At 31.3% G+C, this 26,297-nt stretch overlaps 4 protein-coding genes across 5 annotated transcripts in view; 2 read left to right on the top strand and 2 right to left on the bottom strand.

Moving 5' to 3' along the window:
• Positions 1–216, top strand: part of LOC137931120 (protein FAM32A) — a 902-nt gene extending 686 nt beyond the window's left edge. The window contains exon 2 of the mRNA XM_068774519.1: positions 33–216. Within this exon, the coding sequence (XP_068630620.1) occupies positions 33–155 (123 nt within the window). The 3' untranslated portion in view covers positions 156–216. The remainder of the gene's footprint in view (positions 1–32) is intronic.
• Positions 217–1,518: 1,302 nt separating this feature from the next.
• On the bottom strand, positions 1,519–8,220 carry udt (protein undicht). Its single transcript, XM_068774329.1, has 9 exons — positions 8,084–8,220; positions 7,895–8,009; positions 7,278–7,512; positions 5,990–6,206; positions 5,634–5,827; positions 4,829–4,989; positions 3,685–3,789; positions 2,808–3,281; positions 1,519–2,331 (listed from the first exon to the last, which is right to left on the bottom strand). The coding sequence occupies exons 1-9, from the start codon at positions 8,133–8,135 to the stop codon at positions 2,034–2,036; spliced, it is 1,851 nt and encodes a 616-aa protein (XP_068630430.1). The 5' UTR covers positions 8,136–8,220; the 3' UTR covers positions 1,519–2,033.
• Positions 8,221–9,040: 820 nt separating this feature from the next.
• Positions 9,041–9,592, top strand: LOC137931023 (transcription elongation factor 1 homolog). The gene is made up of 3 exons (XM_068774415.1): positions 9,041–9,137; positions 9,247–9,364; positions 9,453–9,592. Exons 2-3 carry the CDS (start codon positions 9,249–9,251, stop codon positions 9,583–9,585), a joined length of 249 nt encoding a protein of 82 aa, XP_068630516.1. The 5' UTR covers positions 9,041–9,137; positions 9,247–9,248; the 3' UTR covers positions 9,586–9,592.
• A 3,665-nt stretch (positions 9,593–13,257) lies between these two features.
• LOC137931021 (vesicle-fusing ATPase 1-like) lies at positions 13,258–26,197 on the bottom strand. Of its 2 annotated transcripts, XM_068774412.1 has the most exons (16): positions 26,084–26,197; positions 25,785–25,873; positions 23,948–24,077; positions 22,522–22,607; positions 21,009–21,154; positions 20,670–20,808; positions 19,721–19,863; positions 19,437–19,636; positions 18,488–18,620; positions 17,461–17,663; positions 16,821–17,009; positions 16,098–16,230; positions 15,250–15,407; positions 14,598–14,782; positions 13,846–14,004; positions 13,258–13,402 (listed from the first exon to the last, which is right to left on the bottom strand). In XM_068774412.1, exons 1-16 carry the CDS (start codon positions 26,093–26,095, stop codon positions 13,267–13,269), a joined length of 2,241 nt encoding a protein of 746 aa, XP_068630513.1. In that variant the 5' UTR covers positions 26,096–26,197; the 3' UTR covers positions 13,258–13,266. The 2 variants fall into 2 exon arrangements, with proteins under 2 accessions (XP_068630513.1, XP_068630514.1); XM_068774413.1 differs by lacking the exon at positions 26,084–26,197 and having other exon boundaries at positions 23,948–24,069; positions 25,785–25,855.
• Between the last annotated feature and the right edge of the window lie 100 nt (positions 26,198–26,297).

Genomic DNA, 26,297 nt, shown 5'->3' with positions numbered 1-26,297 from the left:
AATCCTTTTATTCATTATTGGTGTTTTTTTAGCAAAAACAAAGAATTCTACAAAAAGCAGAGATGACACATAAACAACGAGTGGAAAAGTTCAACCAACATCTGGACAGCTTAACTGAACACTTCGATATTCCTAAAGTTTCATGGACAAAATAGTTTATATTCTTTTTTTGTAAGACAAAATACTGATATATCAATAAATATTTAAAAAAATCAATTTGTGTTTATAAAATTAGTTTTAAATAATATTTGCATGATAATGACCATTGACACGGAAAGTTTCATGTGTGGTGACCACAAGCTGGTAGTCACGGCCTGAGTAGACCTTTCACTAGGTGGACCAAAGACAATTAAAATTGTAAGAAGTTGCTGACAGTACAAGATCGGTTGTTTTGGTGGTCCTTGGGAGAGGCCTATGTTTTGCAGTAGGTGTCTATCAGTTGATATGATGAATGTCATTAAAAACATCACCAATATTTTATAATGTTTTAGTAGTGTTAATCTGGACAGCTTTTCATCTAAGTTGTTTTATTTCTTATGCTATTAATAAGTTAGTTACACAGTAAAAAGTAGTAGTTCATTTCGTTTGCTGATTATGATTTGGATGCCTCTTCAAGTATAAGCCTCCTTTGGTTAACTCCACTCCCTATCACAGCCAGTTTATACCAGCTACCTTTTGGGTCACTGAACCTTATGTCCCAATTGTACATCTCTACTAGTTGCCAATAGTCTTCATATTTTGTCATACTCACACCTTGTCAGACTCAGAAATATGGTGTGCCTTCTTCTACTTTTGTTTTCTATCTTCCATTTTTATTTTTTTTGTATGTATTATATGAGGTCAGTGATGCCTTACTGGCATTTATTAATTCAATGCAGTTACCAGGTGCAAAATACAACGAAAGAGAATCTAGATTTTAACACTGGCAATGCATTAGCTCAGGCTGGATTTTATACAGTTGGTTTTGAATTTAAGTAGGAAGTGATCATAGGTTTGGATAATTTTTGCATCTCAGAAGGTACCTTATATCATCTGGGAGAGCACAGCATGTCAGTCTTCGCTGGGATCTGTTTCCAACATTGCTCAATAATGATACAATCTTCACTAAACATTGTGACATTTGCTTGATGTGTAGTGAAGATTTCAACAAGATCAGCATCCTTTGGAACCCAGAGCAAACCAAAAGGATTTTCAGTCTTTTCACTAATTGCTGTTTTGATTATGGTGCAAGGTTAATGGTACAGACTCAAGAGAATATTTCTATGATTCTGTGCTATATGAAAAAGAAACAAGTGAACATACTGTATCTAATTTATTTTGGCAAAAAATATTTTAAACTGTTGTCAAAATAAAGTCTTTTTGTTATGTTCATTAATTCATAATAAACAGAATAAAACTGTCTTTTATATTGATTAATTAAACTTAAAGTCTAACAAAAAAATTACTTCATAAAAATGTATAAAAAAATATTCTTAGATTTACTAACAAGAATTGAAATATTGCAGTTTGTCGAAAATTAACTTAGTACTTAAAGAGACCAAACATACATACATTTAATATACTTAAAAAATTCATGAAAATTATAAATTTCCAATTGAATTTATTTACAAATGTATTTTAAATATGTAAATATTAAATTATAAACTAGTAATTTATTTAGATAAGGCACTGTATTATATGCTTATAATAAGACAAATAACCTATTTCAGGTTAAAAAAGGAATTTATATTCCTTTTTATTAGTACTCTCATAATGTACGAGTCGCATAATGTGTAATAAGTGGACGGTATAAAATCTTTGTAAACATAATGAAAAACAGTATATATAAAGCTAAAATACATGAAAACTACTTATTTGAGAATATAACTTAAGTGCAAAAAATGAAAATAGACTAAGTTTTCTTGGACGGAAACATATCACATTACAAATTTAAGTAATTAAACCTACTAATTCTCAACACTTCCTAATGATTCAATTATAATTTTTGTAATCGCTTATGAATTAGATCATAGCATAGATGATATTGCATATATTCAAATTATTTGATTTTTAATAAAAATGATTAAGGTAAGCAAATACAATACAGCAGTTAGATTCATAACTGATGCACCGTTACTCCTCCAAAATGAATAACTAAATGTGAATATTTTTACATAGTTTTCTTTAGTGGCCAATGGATCACTCCCATCATCAAAATGCATTGGACATTGATCACGTTCTCGTTCATATTCCTCCATTTCTATGGCGACTGCAGCGCCCTCTGTGTAGTTCCACGAAGTAACGTCTTGCTTCAAATCGCAATATGGACCTAATGCTTGAGACATCAACACCCTAGAATCATTCAAAAATAAAATTTTTAAAATTTCACAATCCTGTAATTTTCATTCACTTTTTATTAATATATTATAGGGCACAGCTTTGGAGAAAGAAGTATAGCGAAAAATTTAATAATTCTGACTATAGATTATGACAAAGAGATATTTGTGATTATTACTTCAGTTCTTAAGCAAAGTATAATAGTTTAGTTTTTTTAGTTTAGTTTTTTTTAGTTTAGTTTTTTACAACACTTGGAATATTTATAAAGTGGGACAAAACATTATAGGATTAATCTTAAGCAAACAGAAACTATAGTTTAAATGAATACTTTAAATAAAGTGCAACCACTGTACCACGCCTAAAGATTGGTCAACGACATGTAGGCTTAAGAAAAGAACATCAAGATCAATATTTCCCACAGTCTCATAGCTCAGGCTCCTAAGGTGCAGTACAGTAGTTTCGGTAGTACTATAATAACAATACTGCATTACCTGTTAAGATCTGCTCTCTGGTAAACCCAACAACGATACTTAGAGAAAGGATCTAGTTCATCATAAGTGATCAGATAAGATTTCAAGTTCTCCTTCCAATAACCTATACATTTCATTTTGTAATCGGGGTCACTGTATATATCAACAGGTCTACCTAAATGATCGACAGACAGACAGTAGTTCTCTTTTATTTGTATTGTTTTCTGGTCAGTGTCACACACTGAAAAGTCACTTATGTTAATTTTGCAGTACAAGTTGGGACGAGGGCTTAAAGTAACTCCACCAAGAATTCTTGTCTCGAACTTGACATCGCCTTTTTGTGTGAAGTTAAATTTACCAGCAACTGGGCACCGAATCGGCGTTGGATCTTTTTTGAGGAATATATCGTAACGCCATTGCTGCTTGTTTGGAAATTGCACCCATGAGCACACTGTGTGAAAATTGCTCTGTATCATTGCTATGCCTTTGCGGAATCTGTAAAAAATTAAAAAAATCTCTATTTGTAACTAATTTCGCCCACTCAATAAAGTCAAAGATCACTTTATTAATAATAATATACTACAAGACATTATTAAACTATTTTCCAAACAAAGACATTTTTGATGAATTATTTAATGTATTATATGACTATGTAATTATTTTTTTAGAGGAGATTGTAAATATGTAATTTTAAAAGAAATCCTTCTAATATAACAAATTTAGTATCCTTAATTTAATTTTAATATATTAAATTACGTAATTAAACTTACTTAATTTATGTTTACTTTCCCGCTGTATTATATTGTATTACGTTCCATTGAATATATTTTTGAAAAATTTGCTATAAGTTAAAAACTAGCGCAAAAGATATCAAAATTTTCTTAAATATATATTTTACCTTATAACGTTATGGTGTTGGGGCATAAAGTCGAAACAAACATAATCCTTCTGACAACCATCAACGGTGAGGCGAGCCATCATTACTCTACTGTCACGCTGTTCCCTTAAAATATGAAATATATTGGCTAAATATTACACCACACTGTCATTTACATGAGTAATAATGATATGCATTTAGAGAGCTAAAATAACGAAAAAATATATATTTCATTTTTACATGTAAAACAGCTGTTACAATATTAATGTTCAACTGCTAAAAATAATTACTTTCATCTATAATGTTTGGTTGTCAATCAGTCTAACTTAACATGTGTTTTACTTTTTACTGCATATAGTTAACACACTATGGATGCCTGTTGTGTGATTACCATACCTGTGGTGATTACCACATGTAATAACACTTCCCATTGTATTTTTTTCTTTATTATTATGAAACCTTTTAAAGATAACCTAGCCGTATTATACGCGAGAAGATTAAATAAATAAAAAAATAGTGTTCGCTTCTAGAACATCATACACCTGGTTTCTTATGTATAACTTTTGTTATAGTTTTATATCAACTAGTCGAGTAAACCAAATAGAAAAAATTGTACTGCTATAAAAGAATATTTCATTAGAATTTTATTGTTTAGTTACATTTTACTTTTGGGAAAATACTAGCTCAAAAGTAATTCATATTATGTACTTTTCATATAATACTAATTCATAATTCATAGTCATTACCGGCAATACTTTCCCAAAAAGAAAATTCCAACTTCCCCTTTTACATAATATTTAGTGAATCACAACAACTACTTGTATGTTTGTTTATTTGTCGTACTCCAGTGAACTTGCTGGGCAAAATAGTCACAAGTTTCCCCATTTTTGGTGAATAATGCTTATTTGTGACCATCACAAACCAAATAATTTAGTTTACTTAATACTTATTTAAACATTTATTTACGCCATAATAACAAGACAACTATTGTACAAAGCTATACAAAATCATGAACGTGAAGGAAAACCTTCTAATAAGCGGCCTTTGAACCTGCTACTCCTGTAATATTATATATATATATATATGTATGTATATATGTGGGTATATATATATATACATATATATATATATATATATTGATTTTGATCACATCCAATTTAGTTACCGGCAAACGTAAATAGTGCGTCTGAATCGTCCCTCATCAGGATAATATGTTTCAATGATATGTGTTTCATTAATAAATACGTCTGCGTCTATATTCGCCGTGTTTATCCAATCTCCTGAGAAATTTTGAGGCAGTCGGCAGCCAGGTTCTACTACTTCAGCCTGCAAATAAATTTTGTTGTTATTCTGAAGCACAAATGTCATATAGACACAAACCATGTAGACAAGCAGGCTAGCCAATCTTTTCCTTGCAATAAACCCAAATTTGTAAACTGACTTTTGGATAAAACTTTCATAGTAAATAAAAAACTATAATAATATTAATATCCTTCATCAACATGTGCAACTGGAGTGCCCAATAGTACAAATATATAAGGCAAAACACCTGAGAACCCTAAAAACTGCTATAGATATCTATTGCCGTTTTTAAGGTGCGACATTTCTGGGTTGCAGGGTTTCCCTCAAGTGCATGACACAACCCAGCCATCTTAGCATTTATAGATTAATACACACAGCATTGGTCTTCTAAATTTATTTATGTCCTATAACATAATAGGCAGCATACACACACACCCAGTTTAAATGTGGTAGAATAACAATCTTTTGGTGTGTTTTGATGTATTTCTTTAATGTATTTCTAATATTTTTTTTTAATGTAAATATGAAGCACCCCTGTAATATACTTGTATTTTAAATACACACATGATTGAAGATTGGAAGCAATGATTTAACGGATTTGTTTTAGTTTATTAATTTATTTGGGTAGCCAAGCTTAATGCCCAAGATTACATTTGGTAACAATTTACCTTGACTGGAGTTATATGGTATCGCTCTGGAGACTTCTCAACAGTCTTCAATGTACTGCATTGTGGTGTTATTGAAGCCCCAATGTACAAATCATCATCTCTGTTCTTTAAGAAGCAACGATATTTTTCATCTTTTCGTGACTCTTTTGTGTTAGCAACAGCAAAGAAATGATTCTTATCTACAAACCAATGTCCTGAAAGAAAAAAAACCTTATTTTCTGTCAATATACTTTAACTATGCCAATCGAAAATTTTATGCTTAAAGAGTGCTAGGTTTTGAATGTGAATTACTATTTCTTTAGGGTTTGCATATATAGCAATTTAGCAACTTTGATGAGAATAAAATTAAAACTTACCAAGGCAACTATATTCAACAACTCCATCAAAAGTGCCAGACATTCCAGAACACTTTCTATATGTTATATTAAACTTTTGATTAGTGATTAAGAATTGTGTTCCAGCAGTTTGGCATGATTTTATCTGTGCGTCAGGATGATTACATTCTCCTGTGAAGCGGAATCGGTTTTGATATGCAAACTGCCATACTCCTTCAAGAGATGACCGGCAATTAACCTGGAAAATAAATAATATTGATGTTATCTATGCAAATATTTACTATTGTTAAAAAATAATGAGATATTATCAAGTATGTGGTTTATACATGAATTGTTGGAAAAGTGTTGACAATTTGTCTTGTGTACCTTCTTGGAAATTATTAAAAGAATTAACATTTGGTTATGATTGTAAATAACTTTTTAACACCACACAGAAACCATATAAAATACAAAAGAAATATTTTCTTCACCACAAAATAATAGCATCATCTCTTTTGATTACTAGTTATCTAAAATGGGAAGTGCATATCACTGTATATCTTCAGGTATGTTTTTCATAAAGCATTTACATATCTCACACAAAAAAAAATTGTTTAATTGTGCAAAAGACTATTACTTGAGTATATTTATGACAATCTGAGATACAGTTTAAAAAAAAATTTAAAAAACTGCCAAACAAACAGGGAACTACAAAATTAGTTGCCAATCTACATTGTTATATGTTGAATGCCATATTTGTCTAAGACTCACATAGCTAGAGAATTTCAAAGAGGCAAATTTATTGAGAGTAAGAAAATCATTTTTAGTTAACATGATAAACCTGATTTGCAAATTATTTTCAGATAAATTGAAAATACTTATCTGTATGGACATCACCTAAAACTTTTTAGGTGTCTTCTAAAGTAAACCCAGTGATATATTCCATGATTAACCATGATCAACAAACCTTCAAATCTGAATGTAGGGCTTAATGCTTTTAAATATACTCTAGATTAGTTTTTGAAGTAGTATGATGTAGTACATACATCTGTCACACTATATTTATTTACATATTTCACACACAGCTATAGAACTCACCAAATAAGTCAACAAATAAACAAAAAAGTTAACTTACATTGTAGATAAATTGATTAACTTTTATATTTCAAGATAAAAGAAGGTACTGAATTCATTCTGTAATAGATGTGAATATTGTTCACTAGAATTTGTATAAACTAATGTAGTATTGTATAAACAACCTGTACAAAAATATTTCTATGATATAATAAACATATTTGAGATGTTAAGAAAAAAACTGAATTAAACTTACTGGCACAGAATTTTCTGAAAATAAAGTGATAAATTGTTGATCTGGAATCAAGCTACGGCAGACTCTCTCAACAGTTGGTTCTTCATCTGGTCCCAAGTCCACACATGGAGTTTCAACCTTTTCCAAAACATTTACAGTGCGGGCTATTAGTTTTACACAGTAATAACAGTTTGTGTAACGAAATACCATTGTATAGTTTACATGGTAATCTGCCTTTATGTTTACACATATCCCTCTGAAATGATTTATCAAGAAAGAAAATTATATTAACAAACTCATGTAAAACAGTTTTCTAAATTTCCAATACAAAAAAATGTAATATGAACATGTTACATTTATATTTGCTTTTGTAACTGATTAAATAATGTATGTAGATTTGATAAATAACTTTTGAGATTTAAGGTATGGATCAAAATAACTTTCATCTGCATAACTCTAGTTAGTTGTTTTATATATTTACATTATGTATTTTGTGAAATGTAAATAATCTTTTAAGACTAGGAGCAGGAGGAAACCTATAGCAAACTACCGACTTAACCATTGCACTTCAGGAGAAATAGGAAAACACGCGAATATTAAACATTATTAATTAATTGCAACTAGGAACGAAAATTTACCTGCCAGTCATTTCACTAGCGTTGATATCGGTAATAGTTTGTTGGCCATTTTCGTATGAAAACCATGTATTTCGAAGGACTATTGGAATCGTGCATTCTGTTGAAACAGTATCAACTGAAATTTAAAAACAAAACGTTATGGGCGTCACCTCTTCTATTTCCCTGTGAGAAAAAAGTTAAGTTACTTACATTTAGATATTATTAAGGGTAAAATTAATAGTATACCAACTGCAGAAATCATTGCTGTGCAATGTTTCACTCACGGCATTAGCGTTAAGAAAACTAATTAGAATTTATTGTAATACAGCATTAAAATCTATCACTAAACAAAATTTCAAGCCATAGACTACAGATAAAGCAATTAAATAGATTAAAATTTTGTATCGTGTAATAAACCTGTAATTTAGTAGTTGGTAAATGCAAATAGTAGTTGATTTTTTTTTATTTATTTAGCTATTGTACATTTTATTATTAAAAATTATTAATGTAACAAACCCAGACAGTGATTTAAGTAGAACGAATTTCTAATAGAATATTTATAAATTTTTTTTTTTCAAATAAATGCTATATAAACGCATCTTCACATTTCTTTTCAATTTTTAACATCTACAAATCTGTCCCTTAAACAAGTTGTTTACTAAAGTGTCGTTTGAAGAGCACTTTGTAGCCTATCCGCAGATTATTATGTAATTGGTAATGTGACAACGGTGCTATCCTTTTGTTAAACAAAATTTTATGCAACGCTACGTTTGCGCTTTTTGTTTTGCTTTTTGCCTTGCCGTCTTTTACAGATTCTACTTTACCACATAATTGTTAATTGCTTTCTTTTAAGTATTCCTTTCACTGGAACTCAATGATACTGATCTTAGTCAACCAAATGATAAAACGAAATAACGATATTATTCTTAATCACAATCATAATCTTAATGTAAGTGTATATGACTCTTCTTATCTCAAAACTATTTTACATAAATTTATTAAATATTAAAAATAATAAGTTGCTATCTGTTTATCTTCTGCTTTTTAAAATTCTCCAAATGTAATATTCGTACCACGGGCATTTTTTTTTATTATAACCACCCTGCTCTTTTATTGATTATCTTAAACTTTTTACACTAACATGAATAATAAAAGTTTTGACGTTTAAGCTGACGTTGACGTTTATCTTACTGGTAATTGTTTACCGCTGTATTGCTGTTTATCTAAGAACTGTAAAATTAAATAAACAAATAAATATACGAAAGTAAGTTAATACGAAGCAATTTTTATAAAGATGGTAGCCAAAACTTAACTTATGCTTTAAATAAATTATTGTGATCGAGTAAATTACATTTCTTTCCAAAATTTTACAGCAATGGGACGTCGAAAGTCAAAAAGAAAGCCACCACCGAAACGAAAGGCTATTGAGCCCTTGGATCAGCAATTTAACTGTCCATTTTGTAATCACGAAAAATCATGCGAAGTCAAAATGTTAGTATATCCTCCACATAATATACACAATATAATATATCCCACTAGTAATTTATTAATATATCTCTGTATGTTGTACTATTTTCAGGGACCGGGCAAGAAACACAGCTCGAATACAATGTCGAGTGTGTCTAGAAGATTTTCAGACTACTACAAATGTGTTATCTGAACCAATTGATGTCTATAATGATTGGGTGGATGCATGTGAAAGCGCTAATTAATTTTAAGGTTATTTTAGATCTTAATAAAATATTTTTTTCTTACTTTTCACTTGGGTATTATTTTTACATTCATTAAAATTGCCTGTGCTCTTTATATAATTTAAATATAGAATGATTTTGTTTGTTTTAAACTTCATCGAAAACAAATTTTCAGTATGCAATAAAATAAAACTAGTTCCATTGTTTGAAAATTTTTTTGTTACATGTTCTTTATAATTTTTTTAGAATGGCTTTTAACATATATTCCCATATTTACCACATGTCTTTCTTTACAGAAAAAAAACATCCATTTAAAGCCATGATGAGGTTGTGGGTTCACCTGGAGGGAAATTCTCAACATAGATTTTTTGCTTAAAGCTATTCTGTCATACAAATCTGGAAGATTACATTTCATGCATGTGTCATACTTTATTTTTATTAGTACTTTGCAGTTAATAGCAGACAGGACTATTAGTAACAAACTTGAGCTAAAAAATGTTTATATGGTTAGTGTTTTGTTTTCAATATATATATACATATATGCAGAGAGAATGTTATCGTCAGTGTATCTGTTGTTTGCATAATATTTGCCCTAACAATTGTGCTGAACAAAAGTACTATACATCATCAGTTATTGTAAGAGTAACAAATGTTTATGTAGTACTTTCTTTCTCCGCAAACTCAAGTCTCACTGCACTTAGCCAATCAACAGTCTTCTCCTCTCCACCCACCTACAGTAATTGTCAGAGGCCACACATCACATCTTCAATGTACTTAGTGTTTATTAATAAAATTTCATCATAATATACATAGAATACAGTAAATTGTCATTTTGTATTTAAAAAGGAAGCACATACCTGTACCTACCTTGATCACAATTTTGTGTTAAACAGTTTAAATTCTCTTAAAAGCAACAGCAGCATAAACAAAGGCCATGACTGTACATTCATATTTTTGGTTAGGTATAAATAAACACAACTGAACTCTATAATCAATTTATTTTCAACAACAAGATATAGTTAATATAGGCAAGACAATTCATTTATGGCAGAAAATTGAAAATAATCAGAGAAGACATTAAAAGCATATTTATTAGGTTATCAATATGTATTTTAGACATCTACTATATATACCTAAGATTGATAGAGCACTATCATTTTTATAATAATTGTGAACATTGGTAAAGCATTTTGGGGTATAACTCTTAGAAAGCAGTTGAAGAAGTGTGTACATAATATGAATGTGAGGGGAATACTGAATTGAAATCACTGAATTAAATACTGAAGTGAAATTTTTATCAATAATAATATGATTGGAAATATAAAGACAAACACACGGCATAAAATAAAGAAAACATGGGCCATCAATGACTGTCTGCCATCTATTGGAACATATTTTACCTCATTATACACTTCCTGATAATGAAATCTATATTAATTTCATTTAAAGACTCATATGCTATTGATCAAACGAGCCATAAGTTAACATTAGTCACTATTCTATCACAAAAATATCTCTTTTGATACATAATTGCAAAAGGAATGTACATATTTATTTTCAGAATTAACAAATCATGTTCTGCAGTAACATGTAATATTACAATAATGCCGCAATAAATATTTTTTAATTATATCAACAAAACAGGAAGAAAATTTTAAAATTCATGTACTTTCACGCCCACCATTAGTCAAAATTAACAATTTATATATAACAATACCTATTGTAAGTCAAAAATAACCTGATTATAATTACTGAATGGTAAAACTAATTTAGCCGAGGCCCAAACAAATAAACATTTATAGCATAACTTTTAAGTAAATTTCTAAAAATTTTTTACAACAGTGAATAATATGTTTTAAACAGTGTCAATATATATTATACACATATAAATATTACGACTTATATATCTCAAAGTAGGAGGCCTACTTATTAATAAGAATAATTTTTTATTGACATATTTAATATATATGAACATCTCTTAGGGATTTTAAGAACAATTAAATTATATTTGGAGAGAAACTAACTTAATACGTTTTTAATTTTTTTTTTAAATTGTATTTGTACTCTTTAATAAGATGTCTAATCAAAGTTATTCAAGCTATCTATTCAAAACTTTTTGTATCTTGTAGTACTATAGATGAATTATCTGCAATTGTCTAGTGATAAATAGATTATATTGACACCATTTGCTTACAAACCTATGTTATTATTTAAAAAAAATCATCTAAACAATAAAAAACAGCATCAAGCTGCATCACAATTCATTAAAATAAATAGAACTCTCGCTAAATTATAATACACACAATATTACCAACATTGAGCTATTGTCTAGACTTACAACCCTGGGATTTCTCCAACCATGTCATATGTGGGAACAGAACCTAATTATTCATTTATCCTATAGACGTTATATATACACAGAAACATATGGAAGTTTTTCATGGAAATATAAATTATTCACATGACATGGTTAAGAGAGCTGCATACCACGGAGCCCTTAGTGCATAAGCTGTGTACAGGTTTGTAGGGTGTAAAATAGCTCGGAATCAACGGTAACATTTCTTAGTCGAATTTTAATATATGTGCAATCAAATTGTCTAAATATTGCACATTTAAAAGTATAATAATTTTATTGCATATGGCAATATATACTATAAATATTTCACAAACATATTACAATAGAAGACATTGTGTTAAAAATGTAAGTACTGCATTCTAATATGGATCATAAATTCAAAATTTACCCATATCAACAAAAGAATCATACTGTAGGTCATAATTGTCGCACACAGGGTCATTTTCATCAGAAACCATTGTATTGTGAAGAGATGTTAAAATTTTCACTTCAGCATTTTGATCATCACATACAGCTGTGTTATCGGAACTGTCGCTGTTGCTCTCAATGTGTTCAAATAGCAAATGTGATTTGCGTTTGTCCACACTACGAACTTCGGACAGCTCCTGCGTACTTAGCACTATTGTTTCATCGACATTAACAGCGTCAAATGATTGAGATAATAAAGCATCATCGCACGTCGTACTGGCGGCGGTTTCGATATGCGATGAAGATGGATCTGTGAAGCGACCAGAATCCCCTGTTTCAGATATATTGAATGATAATGTATTCTCTTCATTGACCAATACTCTCCTTGAATTTTCACAGCTGCCGTCTTGTTGATGTAAAAGAAAGGTTTCCATTTTATTGTTATCCTCACTAACAATATTGTCCCTTGATGAAATTGATACCTCATCAGATAAGTCACCTTCCGCGTTTAAAGTCACTGAGTAATCATTTGCATCTCTTTCGCCTTGTTCAAAATCTTCAATGCATTTAGTAGAGTCATCACTACTATCAGAAAGGAGCAATTCTAAGCTGCGGTCTAGAATTGCAGTATCCGCACAGGACATGTCGTCTTCGAAGACAATTTCAACACTCCTGATCCTCATTAGAGGCATTTTAGCAGGGGATATCTCGTTGCCCTTAGCTGTTCTGCCTCTCTTGTGACTTGAATCTCCTAATGACTCTATGCTTTCGCTTACTTCGTCGTAGTCAATTTCGTAACTTCTCAGGTCTGATGTGCAAGGTGTACATTCGGTTACTTTAGTGTTATGGGTTTTTAATGAAATGTGTGCGTTTGTGGAATGGTTTTGTGAGGGCGTGCATGTGGTATGCGCATGTAATCCCTAAGGTTGCAACAATTCTTATTGTATAGTGGTGCCCAGGTCCAGGCCACCCTCCTCCTGCATTTTCGTGAGGAATTTGAACACCCTAGATTCCTCGTCAGTTTGTTTCACCATGTCCACTAACGCCAGCAGCTTTTTGATGCCGATAAAGATCCTGTAAGTTTAAGATTAGATCTCAGTAAATCTACATTTATTGACAATCAAAAATGGCAACAGCCATAGCTCATTTGTCAGCTTTAAAGTTTTTACACCTATTTTCAATCCCAACAAAACAATCAAACCCTTTATAAAGTGATCACTCTAAAACTATCGACATGGGAAAGGCCTATAAATTCTGCAAGTACTGTCTGCAGAAACATATAGTTAGACAGTAATTAATTTTAATATCCAAAATACTTATGTTCAAGTGGTCAAAAGCCATAAATAGCCAAAAATAAGTAATGCAAAGGGCCAAAATACTTTTCCTTACTTTATTATTCTTAAGTAATAATAAATTTTGTAACCATGGACTTTTGAATGGGGTATACTACACATTAATTGAACTAATGAGCAATTGGCATGTATAGATTAATACTTTTTTAATTTTTTGATACTCACTTGGCGCCCCTTAATTCGTGTTGTAGTTTGGCGAGATCTCTCTTGGTGAAGGCGTCGCTTTCTTCAAGCACTGCCATAACTTGTTCGGGCTGAGAAAGATTTGGCACGTGGAGAACGCCCGTGAAGGCAGACAATACTTCCATATCCTCTAAGACTTGCCTGGTGGGAAGATAAAAAGATTATTTTAGCAACTGTATGCATCTCTTACAATTCGACAACATAGTAGTAATAAACCTTGTGTAATATAATTAATTTCATCTTTATATTGACTCATTTTAATTGTGAATATTATGTTAAAAATTTAAACAAAAACTTTATATACACTTTATGAAAGAACGAAGGTTGGTCGTATCAAAAAACTCAATTTCTTACAAACAACCATTAGATGGATTTTGCCAAAAAAAAATCTCTGACCCAGATATGTCTTTTATACACGTATTTTGGTTGACAATGTTTTTTTAAAAAATTCCCGATTCTGGACTGAAACTGGACATTTATATTTATTTATATTTTAAACAGTAAGATTTTTTGTAAGATGTTCTAGCTATATGCAAAATTATTTTATGTTACATATACAACTTTGTTTTATACTGTGTTATATTGTGACTAGAATATTTATTATTTTACCGCTTTGTCCCTATTCAATATTTCGTAATGGTGTAGGTATTTTATATAATATCAGAAAGCCAATTAACAGTGTTCAATTCAAAATGTTACAAGCATGGAGAGAAACCTAATAAAATGGCCAATACCTTCGGCTACTGGTACAAAGAATGAGCAACTTCCTGCCCTTAGGCGGTTGTTTCTTCAACAGAACAAGTAAAGCTTGGAGCGTCAAGTTGGAATACCGAGGTCCAATCGGACCGTAATCCAGAAGTCGTTCGATGTTATCCACGAGGATGCATGATAAGCTTGAACGGTACGCGTCGTCGAAATACTGCAAACAAGTGATATTGTATTAAGCAAAGAAGTTTAATGATATGAAATGAAAATGGAGGAGAAATGTCCTGATATTGCTCTTTAGTTAGGATTTTTAAGAATAGTGCTACGAAAACCCCTACCTGTACTTGAAGGAAACTTAGAAATTATATACCCCGACTGGGTTGGTGAGTGTTGAGGGTAGGGGCCATCATTGTCATCCACAGACTTCCCACGACCTCGACTATATCATGTTTATGTAATGATGAGGTTTGGGGACAGACTAGGACCTACAACCTTATCCCCCCCTCATCGAGCACAGTAGACTCACTTGATTCCCTCCAAACGTAAAACAAAACTTAAATTGATAAGATAATAGCTCGAGCATTTTCGAAGTAAAAGCTTGTATCCCAGCTGTGGGAACATTACAAGGAATTACATTATGAACCTATAGTTTTGATAAGGTTAAAATTTAAAAAAAAATACCTTTCGAATCTGCAAGCATTTGGCTGACTCAGTGAAACCAACCATGTCTTCTGGTGAGCAAACCTTGACAAATGGAAAATCGGACCTTTTGGCAAGCTCTGCTGCTAAGGCGGTCTTGCCGCTGTTTGGTGGTCCCTCCAAAAGCACAGACACTAGACCTATTAAACAGAAATTAAACATTTTATCAACAAAAATAAAATGCGAAGATAATTGTGAGACGAAGAATCATAGCATTACCGAGACCACTGCACCGCGTCTGAAGTATAAACTCAGCAGCTATCTATCTACGTGCTATGGCCTGCCTACTGTCACTTAAACTTCAAGCGAATATGATACATAAATAGTCGTAAATTATATTAATATTATAACTGAAGCAAGCCATTTTAAGTCTATATTAAAAATTATACTGTTAAGTAGTAATACACACTTTGTGCCAAATAATATTCAATATATTTAAACTAATATGTAGAGTTCGATATATAAATTAAATGTTAGAATACTATAAAATAAATAATAAGATTTGAAACGTAGAATAAATTTATAATCATCATCTCTCTCATAATTATCTATATAGCTTATGTAGACACGTATGTGTAATTTATTTATTTATTATATCTTCCTATTTAAGTATGTGTTTATTATAAAACATATAGCAAGTACAGTATTTACCGTGTATTAGTAGCGTATGTTAACATAATTAATACACTTTTGTATCACATTTAAACGGGTAGAAAGGGCCTAATGATATTAAGTCCGGGTTGACTGGTAGAGAACGTCTAAAGACATTAAGCCCGCCATTATACAAATTTTACAATTTGTAAGTAAATCAATAAATATTTTGGTTATACCGCTTGCTTCAGTTGCTCGAGCCTGCTGGATGTAGAGTAATCCATCTTCCAACAGCGACGAAACGGGGGATCCCCAGTTTATAATTCCACGCGACAGGAAGTGCTCTAGAGCCTCCGCCGCTGTACCGAAAGCCTGTGAAATTTATAAATTTATTTCATTTAAAAATATAGAATACATGAATTTTTTTTATAAACATTGAAAATTCTTACTAAAGGTGCTAGGTGTTAGAAGAAGAGAGGGAAAAGTACATACAGCATATATATAATATGACAAGAAGACAGCCCTAAAGAGAAAAAGAAAACAGAATCGATCACTCATGAAATGCATCCGAAAAAACAACAAACAAGGAGTGTACTAAAAGAGAGCCAATTAAATGCTTTTATTGCATCAAGAACAAACTTCTATTCAACCCAAGCAACTAATTAACTGGAAACCCTTTCACAATACGTCTGGTCAGCGGGAAGAAGTACGCTATCACCCTCAACCGAAATAATGCTTTCTTTATACCGCTACTCATAAATCAAAGAGTGGAGGGAAAGATGTGGCAAAGAGTCGTAGAGGCAATCGGTTGCATGAGCAAGAAGGTAACAATATGTATTTATGCAAAGAAAAAAAAATTAAAGTTATATAATCACTCCTATCAATTTGAAAGTAGGGTCACAACACTTAAATAATTTTAGAATAATAAACGATAAAATAATAGTTTATAAAAGTTTCCATACCGGTTTAATATCGTTCTCCAGCGCGTGCAAGAAGTCCGTGCGTTCAACCATTAGTTTTTCCATGGCTTCAGGGTCGACTTCGACTTTGCTGGAAGCTTTAATGAGACGGTTCATTGCCGTCGATTGGGCGGCCCGCACCAGACCCTCCAACTCAGCGCCAGAGAAATTCTTGGTTAGTGCTGCTAGCTCCTAAGACAAATTTTTTATTTTGTAGCAGTGATACTTGAAGCTACATACAATGTTATAATTACTGGCCCGATAGCCCCGACCGACGACACGCTTTGAACGAAGGCAAAAACAAGTCTTGTTTGACTTGCCATTCCCCTTTAAGAACGTTCTCACAACAAAAGGTGTTATTTTCTATACGCCTCGCCACGATCGGAACTCTATGATATTATAATTCAAGTTCAAAATGTAACAATTTAAAATGCTAATAACTGCTGTACCGCGCTATAAGTACACGCATGACGACACGGGAGGGAGTGAGGTTTTGCTACTGGCGTATGCGTTCTGGCGGCACACATGCCGTTGTTTCTTTGGTCCCCACCGCGCCGCGCTTTCCAAAGGGGGCAATACAGCGGTTTCGGTAAAACTATATTAAATTTTTTTAAGCGTGAATATAGAAACTTGTTCAACGAACTTTAGAGTCCACATCTTCAGCTATCTTCTTATACTCCCGCATGCGTTTGGTGTGAATGTTAAGAATCTGCACGCGACCGGTCTCGTCGGGTAATCCGATCTCCATCTGGACCTCGAGCCGTCCAGGTCGGAGCAACGCCTCGTCTATCATGTCTCTTCGGTTCGTCATGCCGATTACCAAGATGTTGTTTAGTTGATCGACGCCTACAAAATAAATAGCACATTATGTGTTGGAGATGACTAATATTTCGAAACACTGAGGGTTACTGTTAAAGGGGCCGTTCATAAAGCACGGGGTGGGTGACATAATATATGACACGGGGGATGGAGGATCTAAGAAAACTTGGTGATCACCTTTAAAATACTTCAATAGTGATTACAAGACACCTACACGATAATGATCCTATTATTTATTTTAGGTTAATAATTAATGAATAATATAACTAGATTTTATTACGTATTTCAGGTGAAGTATTTAAAAGTGGCCCGAACAGATATAATTATTTTGGCAACTAAATAAATCATTAATATCAACACATTTAAGTATCTCTTTTTAAATAAAGCAACATTGGTGTCAGACAGAAATCCCTTATTACTGTTCTTTAACCGTATTAAATAATTTGTAATGATCTAAACGGTCGCAATAAGTGCTTTGCAAAATACACAAATATTTCGCCAACTAAATAAATAACTAATATCGACAAATTTGGTGTCCCTTTTTAAATATAGCAACACTTGTATTAGGACACACTACTCTTCAATATGGATATTAAATAATATGTTATTATCTATGCAGCGGCAGTTAAAATACTAAAGAAGTAGTCGCTTAAACAGACGTAATGTAGCTAAACGTGTTTTGAACACAAGTCGATTTTTGTTTATTAAACTTCCTCTAATAATCCATGATCAAAAGTCCAGACAACAGCTAAGGAATGTGATCGTTAGACCAATGAGTATTAGTCAAACGTATTAAACAATATTAAAATCCTTCGTCATAAAAAGTGGTGATTAGTGACAAGTTTGGTTACCGTCTATCTTCGAAAGAAGTTGATTGACCACGGTGTCGTGCACCCCTGTGTTCCCGCCCACGGAGCCTCTCGCCTTACATATCGCGTCGATTTCGTCGAATATGATAATGTGTAAACCGCTGTTAGGCCCACACTTTGAACGAGGAAAAATAAAAGTTGTTTTATTTCGTGAACGTCACATACGAATAATAGTTTATAAAGTCTCATTTTCATTATCCGTTAATTCACTTGCGATCAACTAAAATGTACCCTTAGAATTAGGAATACATGGTAGCTAATTACGAAGATTTTTTTTAAAAAAAGCTCAAGGCATAAATTAAACACATCCTATATTTGAATAATATTAATGTTCCTATTAAAAGATTAACAAGTCTACATGTTATCCATAAGTAATTTTACTTTAAAGCTACTTGTGGGTAGGAGATATGATTTCAATGACATTAAGTTTTATATTTCACTCTAAAAATTGTTAATAACCCAGTTATAAGAATAAGGCTCAAGGCCATTCAAATAGCAATGGAGAGGACTGTGCTCGGAACTTTGCTCCCAGATCGAATCAGAAACGAAAGGACTCATAGAAAAAACTAAGTCAAGTAGCTCCAAGAATTATTCGTCCGAAGTAGCAGTGGGCGGAGCACATAGCTCGTGGTGGCGACTACAAGTCGGTAGAAACGGCGTGGGTAGACCACCTATTCGGTGGACCGAATAATCCAAGTCGAGGGAAATCGTTGGACAAGGGCACCATAAGATCAGTAATCGTTACTATCGGCTGTGATGATGGTAATGATACAAGTAAAACAGATGGTACGACGGTCGATATAAATAGATGTACGCAAATACTGTTTTTTTTTTTAGTAGAAGTGAATCTGTTATTAAACTACTTTGTATAATTATTTTCGAAATTAAAATAAATCCGTAACGATGAAATAAAAATAATGTTGACACATACCCTTTTTTCTTCCTCCTCAGCATCAGCAAACAGACGCCGAATGTTGGCCTCACTCTCACCAACGTACTTGTCCAATATCTGTGGACCGTTCACAATTTTCGGCTCGCGCGCATTCAACATCTTACCAATCTGCCGAGCCATCAACGTCTTACCGGTACCAGGTGGACCAAACAACAAAATACCTTTCACATGCTTGCATCCTAAAATAAGTAAATATTAATGTTTATTACTTTCTTTATTCTTCTCTTATTCATATTTAACGAAAACAAAATAATTATTTTTACCCAATTGTTCGACAACTTCCGGTGGAAAGACGCGAGACGCAAAGGCTCGTCTAAAGATAGCATTGAATTCTTTATCCAACCCACCAATACCCATTTTACCAAAGTCCCAATCAGGGTTGATAATAGACTGACGAGGCTGTTTCCTGTGTTAATTTAAAGAATTAAACATAACTATTACTAATCTGCACATATAAAATATTTTATAATAATCGAGATTTTGTTAGTGGAGTAATGTTTTTAAAGAAATTTGTATTTTTACGGTTGCCGCTTAATATGTATATAATAACATATTTTTTATGCGCCAAACTTATATGAAAAATAGTGACAGACACATTATAAATATAAAAAATAAAAATAAACTCGTGATGCCCAAATTTATCCGTTAACAAATCCTTCATGGGTCTGAGTGTACGTGCATTAATATAATTCCACAAAATATCTTAAGAGCTTCCTTATGTTAGTTTTAAATGTAATATTAAAAGAGTATTAATATATAAATATTATGGCATTCAAGAGCTTTTAGTTGATCGAAAGTGCATAAACTTAATTTGAAATGAATCAATTGAAATGTTAAATTTCATTTTAAAAGAGCAACTGTTGAGTTTCTGAATGCTGATCTGCTGACTTTTTTCAACAGATCAGCATTCCAAGGCGATGGTAGCTTACTACTTATTACCGATTAAAAAGATCGTAAAATTCTACTATCTTCTATTATATAATATTTTGTAAATAAATACTATATTCGATGTACTATTTTAAAGATATTATATTCTATATTCTACTTTAAAGATATTTTAAATTTGAACTATTATTCTCAAAATTTAAATTATTTATGATAAAGATAAACAACGAAGATTCAAGCTTTAAGTAAGATATTCACTGCAAAAACCTTACGTCGATCACAAAATAATTAATATAAAAAATTGTTTGTACTGATAATGAAGCTTACCCTTTTGCTTTCCCTACCAAGTTGAGTGAAGAGTTCTCGGCCTTGTCAAATTGTATGCAGGCATCAGGCAATAATCTCCCCATTCTTACTCGATGCGGAATTGCCTTCGCACCTGATGCCAACGCTTGTACATCCACGGCTAGTAAAATTGTAAAAATATATTACGTATTTACCGAAAAATTATTTTTCTCCGTAATAGCAACTCTTAACTCAAATTAATAATTCCAAATTTAAGTTTATTAAGAATTACAGTTAACAGAGTTATGTGGGCCTGATATATGTTAACAATATATTTTCGTAGATATTTATAGCATTAAATAAATGTACAATATTAATTACCTTCCAGATTTTTAACAATAAGAGATAATACTTTTTTATCCTGGAACGCAAATGCCAGTTGCTGTCCGGCGGTAAAGATCTGGTTGGAGAATTGGATGAGGAAGTCGCGAGCCATTTGTTCCGAGTCATAAGGTTCGAGGGATGTGCTATAAGAGATATTTAGTGTATAAAAATTTTTATATTTTTGATAATTTTTATAAAGGGTTTTATGAAACATTTTCATGAATATGTGTTCATGTCATGCTTTAAAACTACGGTATATTCATGTTAAGAGCACAGTAAATTATGATTGTCTGCTGGCCAAATACTTCACTAATCGTCTCATTAAAAATAAGAAGTTTACAGTGACCATTTGAAAGCATACTTTCGTATGCAATGGCGCAATAACTTAATAAAAAAAAATATATAAGGGTGTTTCTTACTAAAAGCTATTTCGAAATGTATGTACCACCGGGGTCTCACATTTCGCAAACATTAGTTCGTTAGCATTCCTGTTATATAGGACCTTTACTATATTTGTAGAACAGAGTTAATATAGGACTTTAACAACTAATTTCGTAAGCATGTGAACGAGGTCGGATGATAGGATTAATGATCACCAAATAATTTACGAGATAAAATTATATTTAAGAAGGTGGAACACGAGTGAAACATTATTTTAGCGACCTGTACATAATAAAATTAGATGGTTGATATTAGACATTTTATTTTTATATTTAATCGATAGGACTATACAATGGAAGTAGTGTTTCTGACCTTCGTTGTTCAGTTTACTGACATTCAATGAACGCCTATAAATAATGTGTTTGATTTCATTGACTAGTTATTTAAAGCATCGTGAAAAAAGTTATATTTCCATTAATATTTCTATGAATGACATCGTCGATATACGTGCCGCTGTTGTCAAATAAACAAACCAAGTTACATGTTAAATAGGAATTAATGCAATAACACGACAAACAAGTTAAAGAATAATCCAAAAATAAACGAAGGCGTAAGGTAACAAACAACTCTAAGAAGATGAGAATACGACTGCACGGCGCAGAGGACGGATGTCGACTGATGTTTTGCTCCCATGCAATCCCATCCTTATATTTTATGAGTTATGCATTTGATGGTATAAACTCTGTAGCTGTTATCAAATTCATGAAATATAACACTAATATTGGCGGGTAGTATCCTTTACCACACAGTCAAAGTCCTATTAATTTTTTAATTTTTAGTATTTAAACTTTGGCAATGGGCACGAGTAGGCCTTATTATTTTCACCCATAAAGTGGCCAGAGGATCTTGTTATGATATGACATTAGATGCAGGCGGGTTCCAACCGATGTTTTTGGAAATCTATAGCTGGAAGTGGACGCCCGCCCTATGGTTGCAATATTAATGAATATGATTAAAATTTTATGATCTTAATAATATCAATATTTTAATTTTCGGAATCATAATTTCAAAAGAAATGAAAATGAAAAAATTAACGGAAAGAATTGCATATAAAAATATCCGCACTTACGTTTTCTTGAGCATAAAGTCCGCTTCTAATGTTACACTGCACAAACATTCAGCACTTTGTGGTTTAAATGGTTTGACGTCAATTGGCTACAAAAAGAAAAACAATCTTTTAAAATAATCGTTTAAGATAACAATAACACTTTTTTTATGATCAAAATTTAAAATTAATCGGAGTGGTAAAGCTATATATACATGTGTCGGGTCACCGATGTCGAAGCTTTGACTTATATTCGACGAAACTGGGTCAATGTCTAAATTTATTATCCTTTCGCCAAAACAAAATTATAGATATTTCGTTTTTTCGATGCTTGTATTAATTTTGCTTTTTAATTAAGTATAAATTCTAAAAACCTTAAAGATATCACGTTTGTAAGCTAACATGCAATTAATGGGCGATAACCATTTGCAAAATTCAACTTATAATAAATTAAAACATCTCAAAAAAATATATTTGTAAATTGTTTCCCAAGATTATATTTATTAGAATATGATTTTATCTGCAACTCCCTAAAGGCACTTCGTTTACATTTTGTAATTTAAATGTTATTTTTTTATTTTAACTCATCGTTCATAGTGTCTACAAATTAAAAAAAAAACGAGCGCCTCGGTTTTTAGCGTAAACATGAAATCTTAAGTAGTTTAAATTACGCATATCGTGTATTAAAAAAAGTGTGATATAAGAGGCAAGCCACTTTTACACGAATGAAATATTTTTGACAAGAGTTCATCCGATAGATTTTAAGAACAGCGATGAATATGCTGCGAGGTCACGTAACTTATCGATTTTAACAGCTTGCATTTACGTTCCTAGCGAAGTCATGAATGTATGTTCCTTGGTGAGGTTTTGCCAAATATTTATTAATTGTCATACACAATTGACTTTGTAGAATTATTATAAATAAGAGTAAAGAAAAAAAATATGCTAAAAATTTGAAAAAGACAACGTGAATGCCCTGCCCCAGAACCAGATAGGGGAGTGGGAGAGGTCCCCAATAATGGGGGCCATAAAAAAAGAAGAATTATTATCAATTAGAATGAACTTAACTAAGGCACCATCACACCTGTTGAAGTCACCATAAAGATTGATAAAAAGTTCAGAATCTATAAACACTAATCACATTTTATTCATTATAATATAAAAACACAGATACTTAATTCAGAAGAAAATTTATCACAGGTCTTGTAAGAGTTAAGCCTTTAAATGCTTAAAAATTTTAAGTTTTTACTGTAGATTAATTTAAAATTTAATTCACAATTATGTAAGAGATTTTTTTATTTGTGCCAATTAATAAGAAATTTTAATGAAGTTGTAGTATATTAATATCTACTGGATTAATATGAATAAGAAATAAGTATAGCAAGTAATAAAAGCACATTTATAAAATACATCACATTGTTTTATTACTAATACTATATAATTTACTAACCTGGCCAATCGAAAGCGTAGCCCATTTTCGTTGTGGTGCAGAAAAACCAACAGTACCACGGTCCACACCAACATAAAAACGAATACTAAACACAAAGTGCTGCGAAGGGCCTGTCGCAATCTCTATATGTCTGAAATGAATATATGAATTTCTAAAAAGATAATTATTTTCCTGTTCAGCAAAATAGAAAAATTATATTTATATAACACTTAAAACATAATATTGTTGTTGTGAATTACAATAAGTAATAAAATCCATATTCATGTTTCAGTTACTAAAATTGCTTTTCTTTCCAATATCTTCAATCTATCAATTTATGATTTATTCAAAATCATGCAAAACATATTTATAAAAGAGAAAAAGTTTTATTGAAAAAAATTAGATTACTGAAAGCAAGTTCACCAAATTACATATTGATCCTTTACAGGAATTTGCCCAGATTTGTCAATATATTATTGTTTATATTGTAAGCAATGTCTAATTTATATAGTGCAGATAAAGTATTAATCTGCCAGTAATAGAACCCACAACTTATGGCCTCATTTATTTAATCCCTATTCCTATGGTAACATGATATACAATAAGTACAACAAAGAAGCATTTTTACAATTCATATTACAAATATAGATAGGGTGCAAGCCTAAAAACAATAACTAAAAAAATATTAAACACTTCTAATCAATACATGAACTTAATATTATAAGTAAAACATAGTAAATTGTAGTTATTATCTTTGTACATATATATTTAATTTTTAACAATTAAGCCACTAATAAAGTTATTCAGTTGCAATCCATTAAAAATATAAGCAAACAATATTATGTGGCTAATTCATACACAAATTTGTTTACTTTGAAAATTTGTGTAAAATTGATTTGAATTATACTGTAATTTTAGATAAGTAATATATGCGCTTATAAATGGACCATAATATTTTAAAAAAGAGTTCATGATATAATCATCAAAGGTATAATTGTATAGTAGTAGAAAATGATCTAAATATTTTTTTAAATATCTTTACAAGAAAACTATAACTTTCATTAAAAAAGAATTTTAAAGTTTTTCTTTACTATATATTATTTATTCTATACATTGTAGCAAAGAATATAAAAGAGAAGCAAAAAAAAAAGAATTCATAACCATGCCTAAAACAATAACAGGATACCATGGTAAATTACAGAGAAAATTTACAATGTGAAATATAACATGTTGTAACATTTTTTAAGGAACATATTATTAAGAGTACAGATTTATTCTTTGAAAGCATGGTTATCTAAACATATAATTTGGCTAATAAATTAAATATAATAGGTAAATTAACAAATATCAAATTATATTAAAAAAAAAACAATACATAGTTTGCAATGAGCAAGCCCTTTTATACCTTAGATTTTAGATTAATATTCATCTCAATATTCAGTCTCTGGTTATAATCACTGTACATCAAGTATTAGCAAAACACCTGTCCTTACCCTTAGTAAATATGTTCATGTAAGCCATCTCTTTCACTTTTATTATACAAGGCATGAAGAACCTAAACAATATAAACACAAGCAGACTATGATTCTAAATATTTAGACATTTTTAAACTACCTGGTATGAATTCAATTTAATATAATCTGCATTAATTTAAAGTTATTTTGACCAATAATCTGTGAGCAGTCTAATTAAAACTTGTTTGGTAAATTAATTAACACAATGTTATAGGCATTAAACATAATTTGTGATAACAAGTGATTATGAAGTACATAGAAGAGCCTCTGAACAGTGGTGTTCTTTAAGTTATGTGTATTATTAATACTGATGTTAAAACACCTAAAAATAATATTGAACATACTTAACATCGCTGGGAAAATCGTCCGGATTAATGAGTGCACAATTTGTGACGGCGAGCTCATCAGAAGGGCATTTTGCTGCCTTCATGCGCTGAAAACAAGGGAAAAATGCGTCAAAAAATAATAGCTTAAATAACATTTAATTTATAATAGTCATTAGAAGTTGGTAATTGTTAATCGCTCATTACATTGGTTTTCAGTATATTGTGTGCGACAGTCCTGTTTTTTGTTTTAATATGACAAAGTGAAAAGATTATTGTATTAATAAATCTAAATAAACGTATTAAGGGAATAAGCTTACCAATGAAGACATTTTATATGAATAAAATTTGCAATATCCTTTAAAACAATGTTTTGACAATAATGATTCACGTTGATCGATTGACGTGACAGTAAAACACTCCGACACTACTCACTACACATCGATGTAGCGAATGACTGCATTGAATAATTATATTGCATAAAAACTTAAACGGCACTCGATCAATACAGCACTACCTGGAGTTGCCATATAA

This window comes from Battus philenor, unplaced genomic scaffold (assembly GCF_028537555.1).
Source record: "Battus philenor isolate CCGP_79_NKW_IND1 unplaced genomic scaffold, ilBatPhil1.0.hap1 SCAF_7, whole genome shotgun sequence".
NCBI lineage: Eukaryota > Metazoa > Arthropoda > Insecta > Lepidoptera > Papilionidae > Battus > Battus philenor.
Note: the sequence above shows the minus strand (reverse complement) of the source record. Positions and strands in the feature narration are given on the sequence as shown.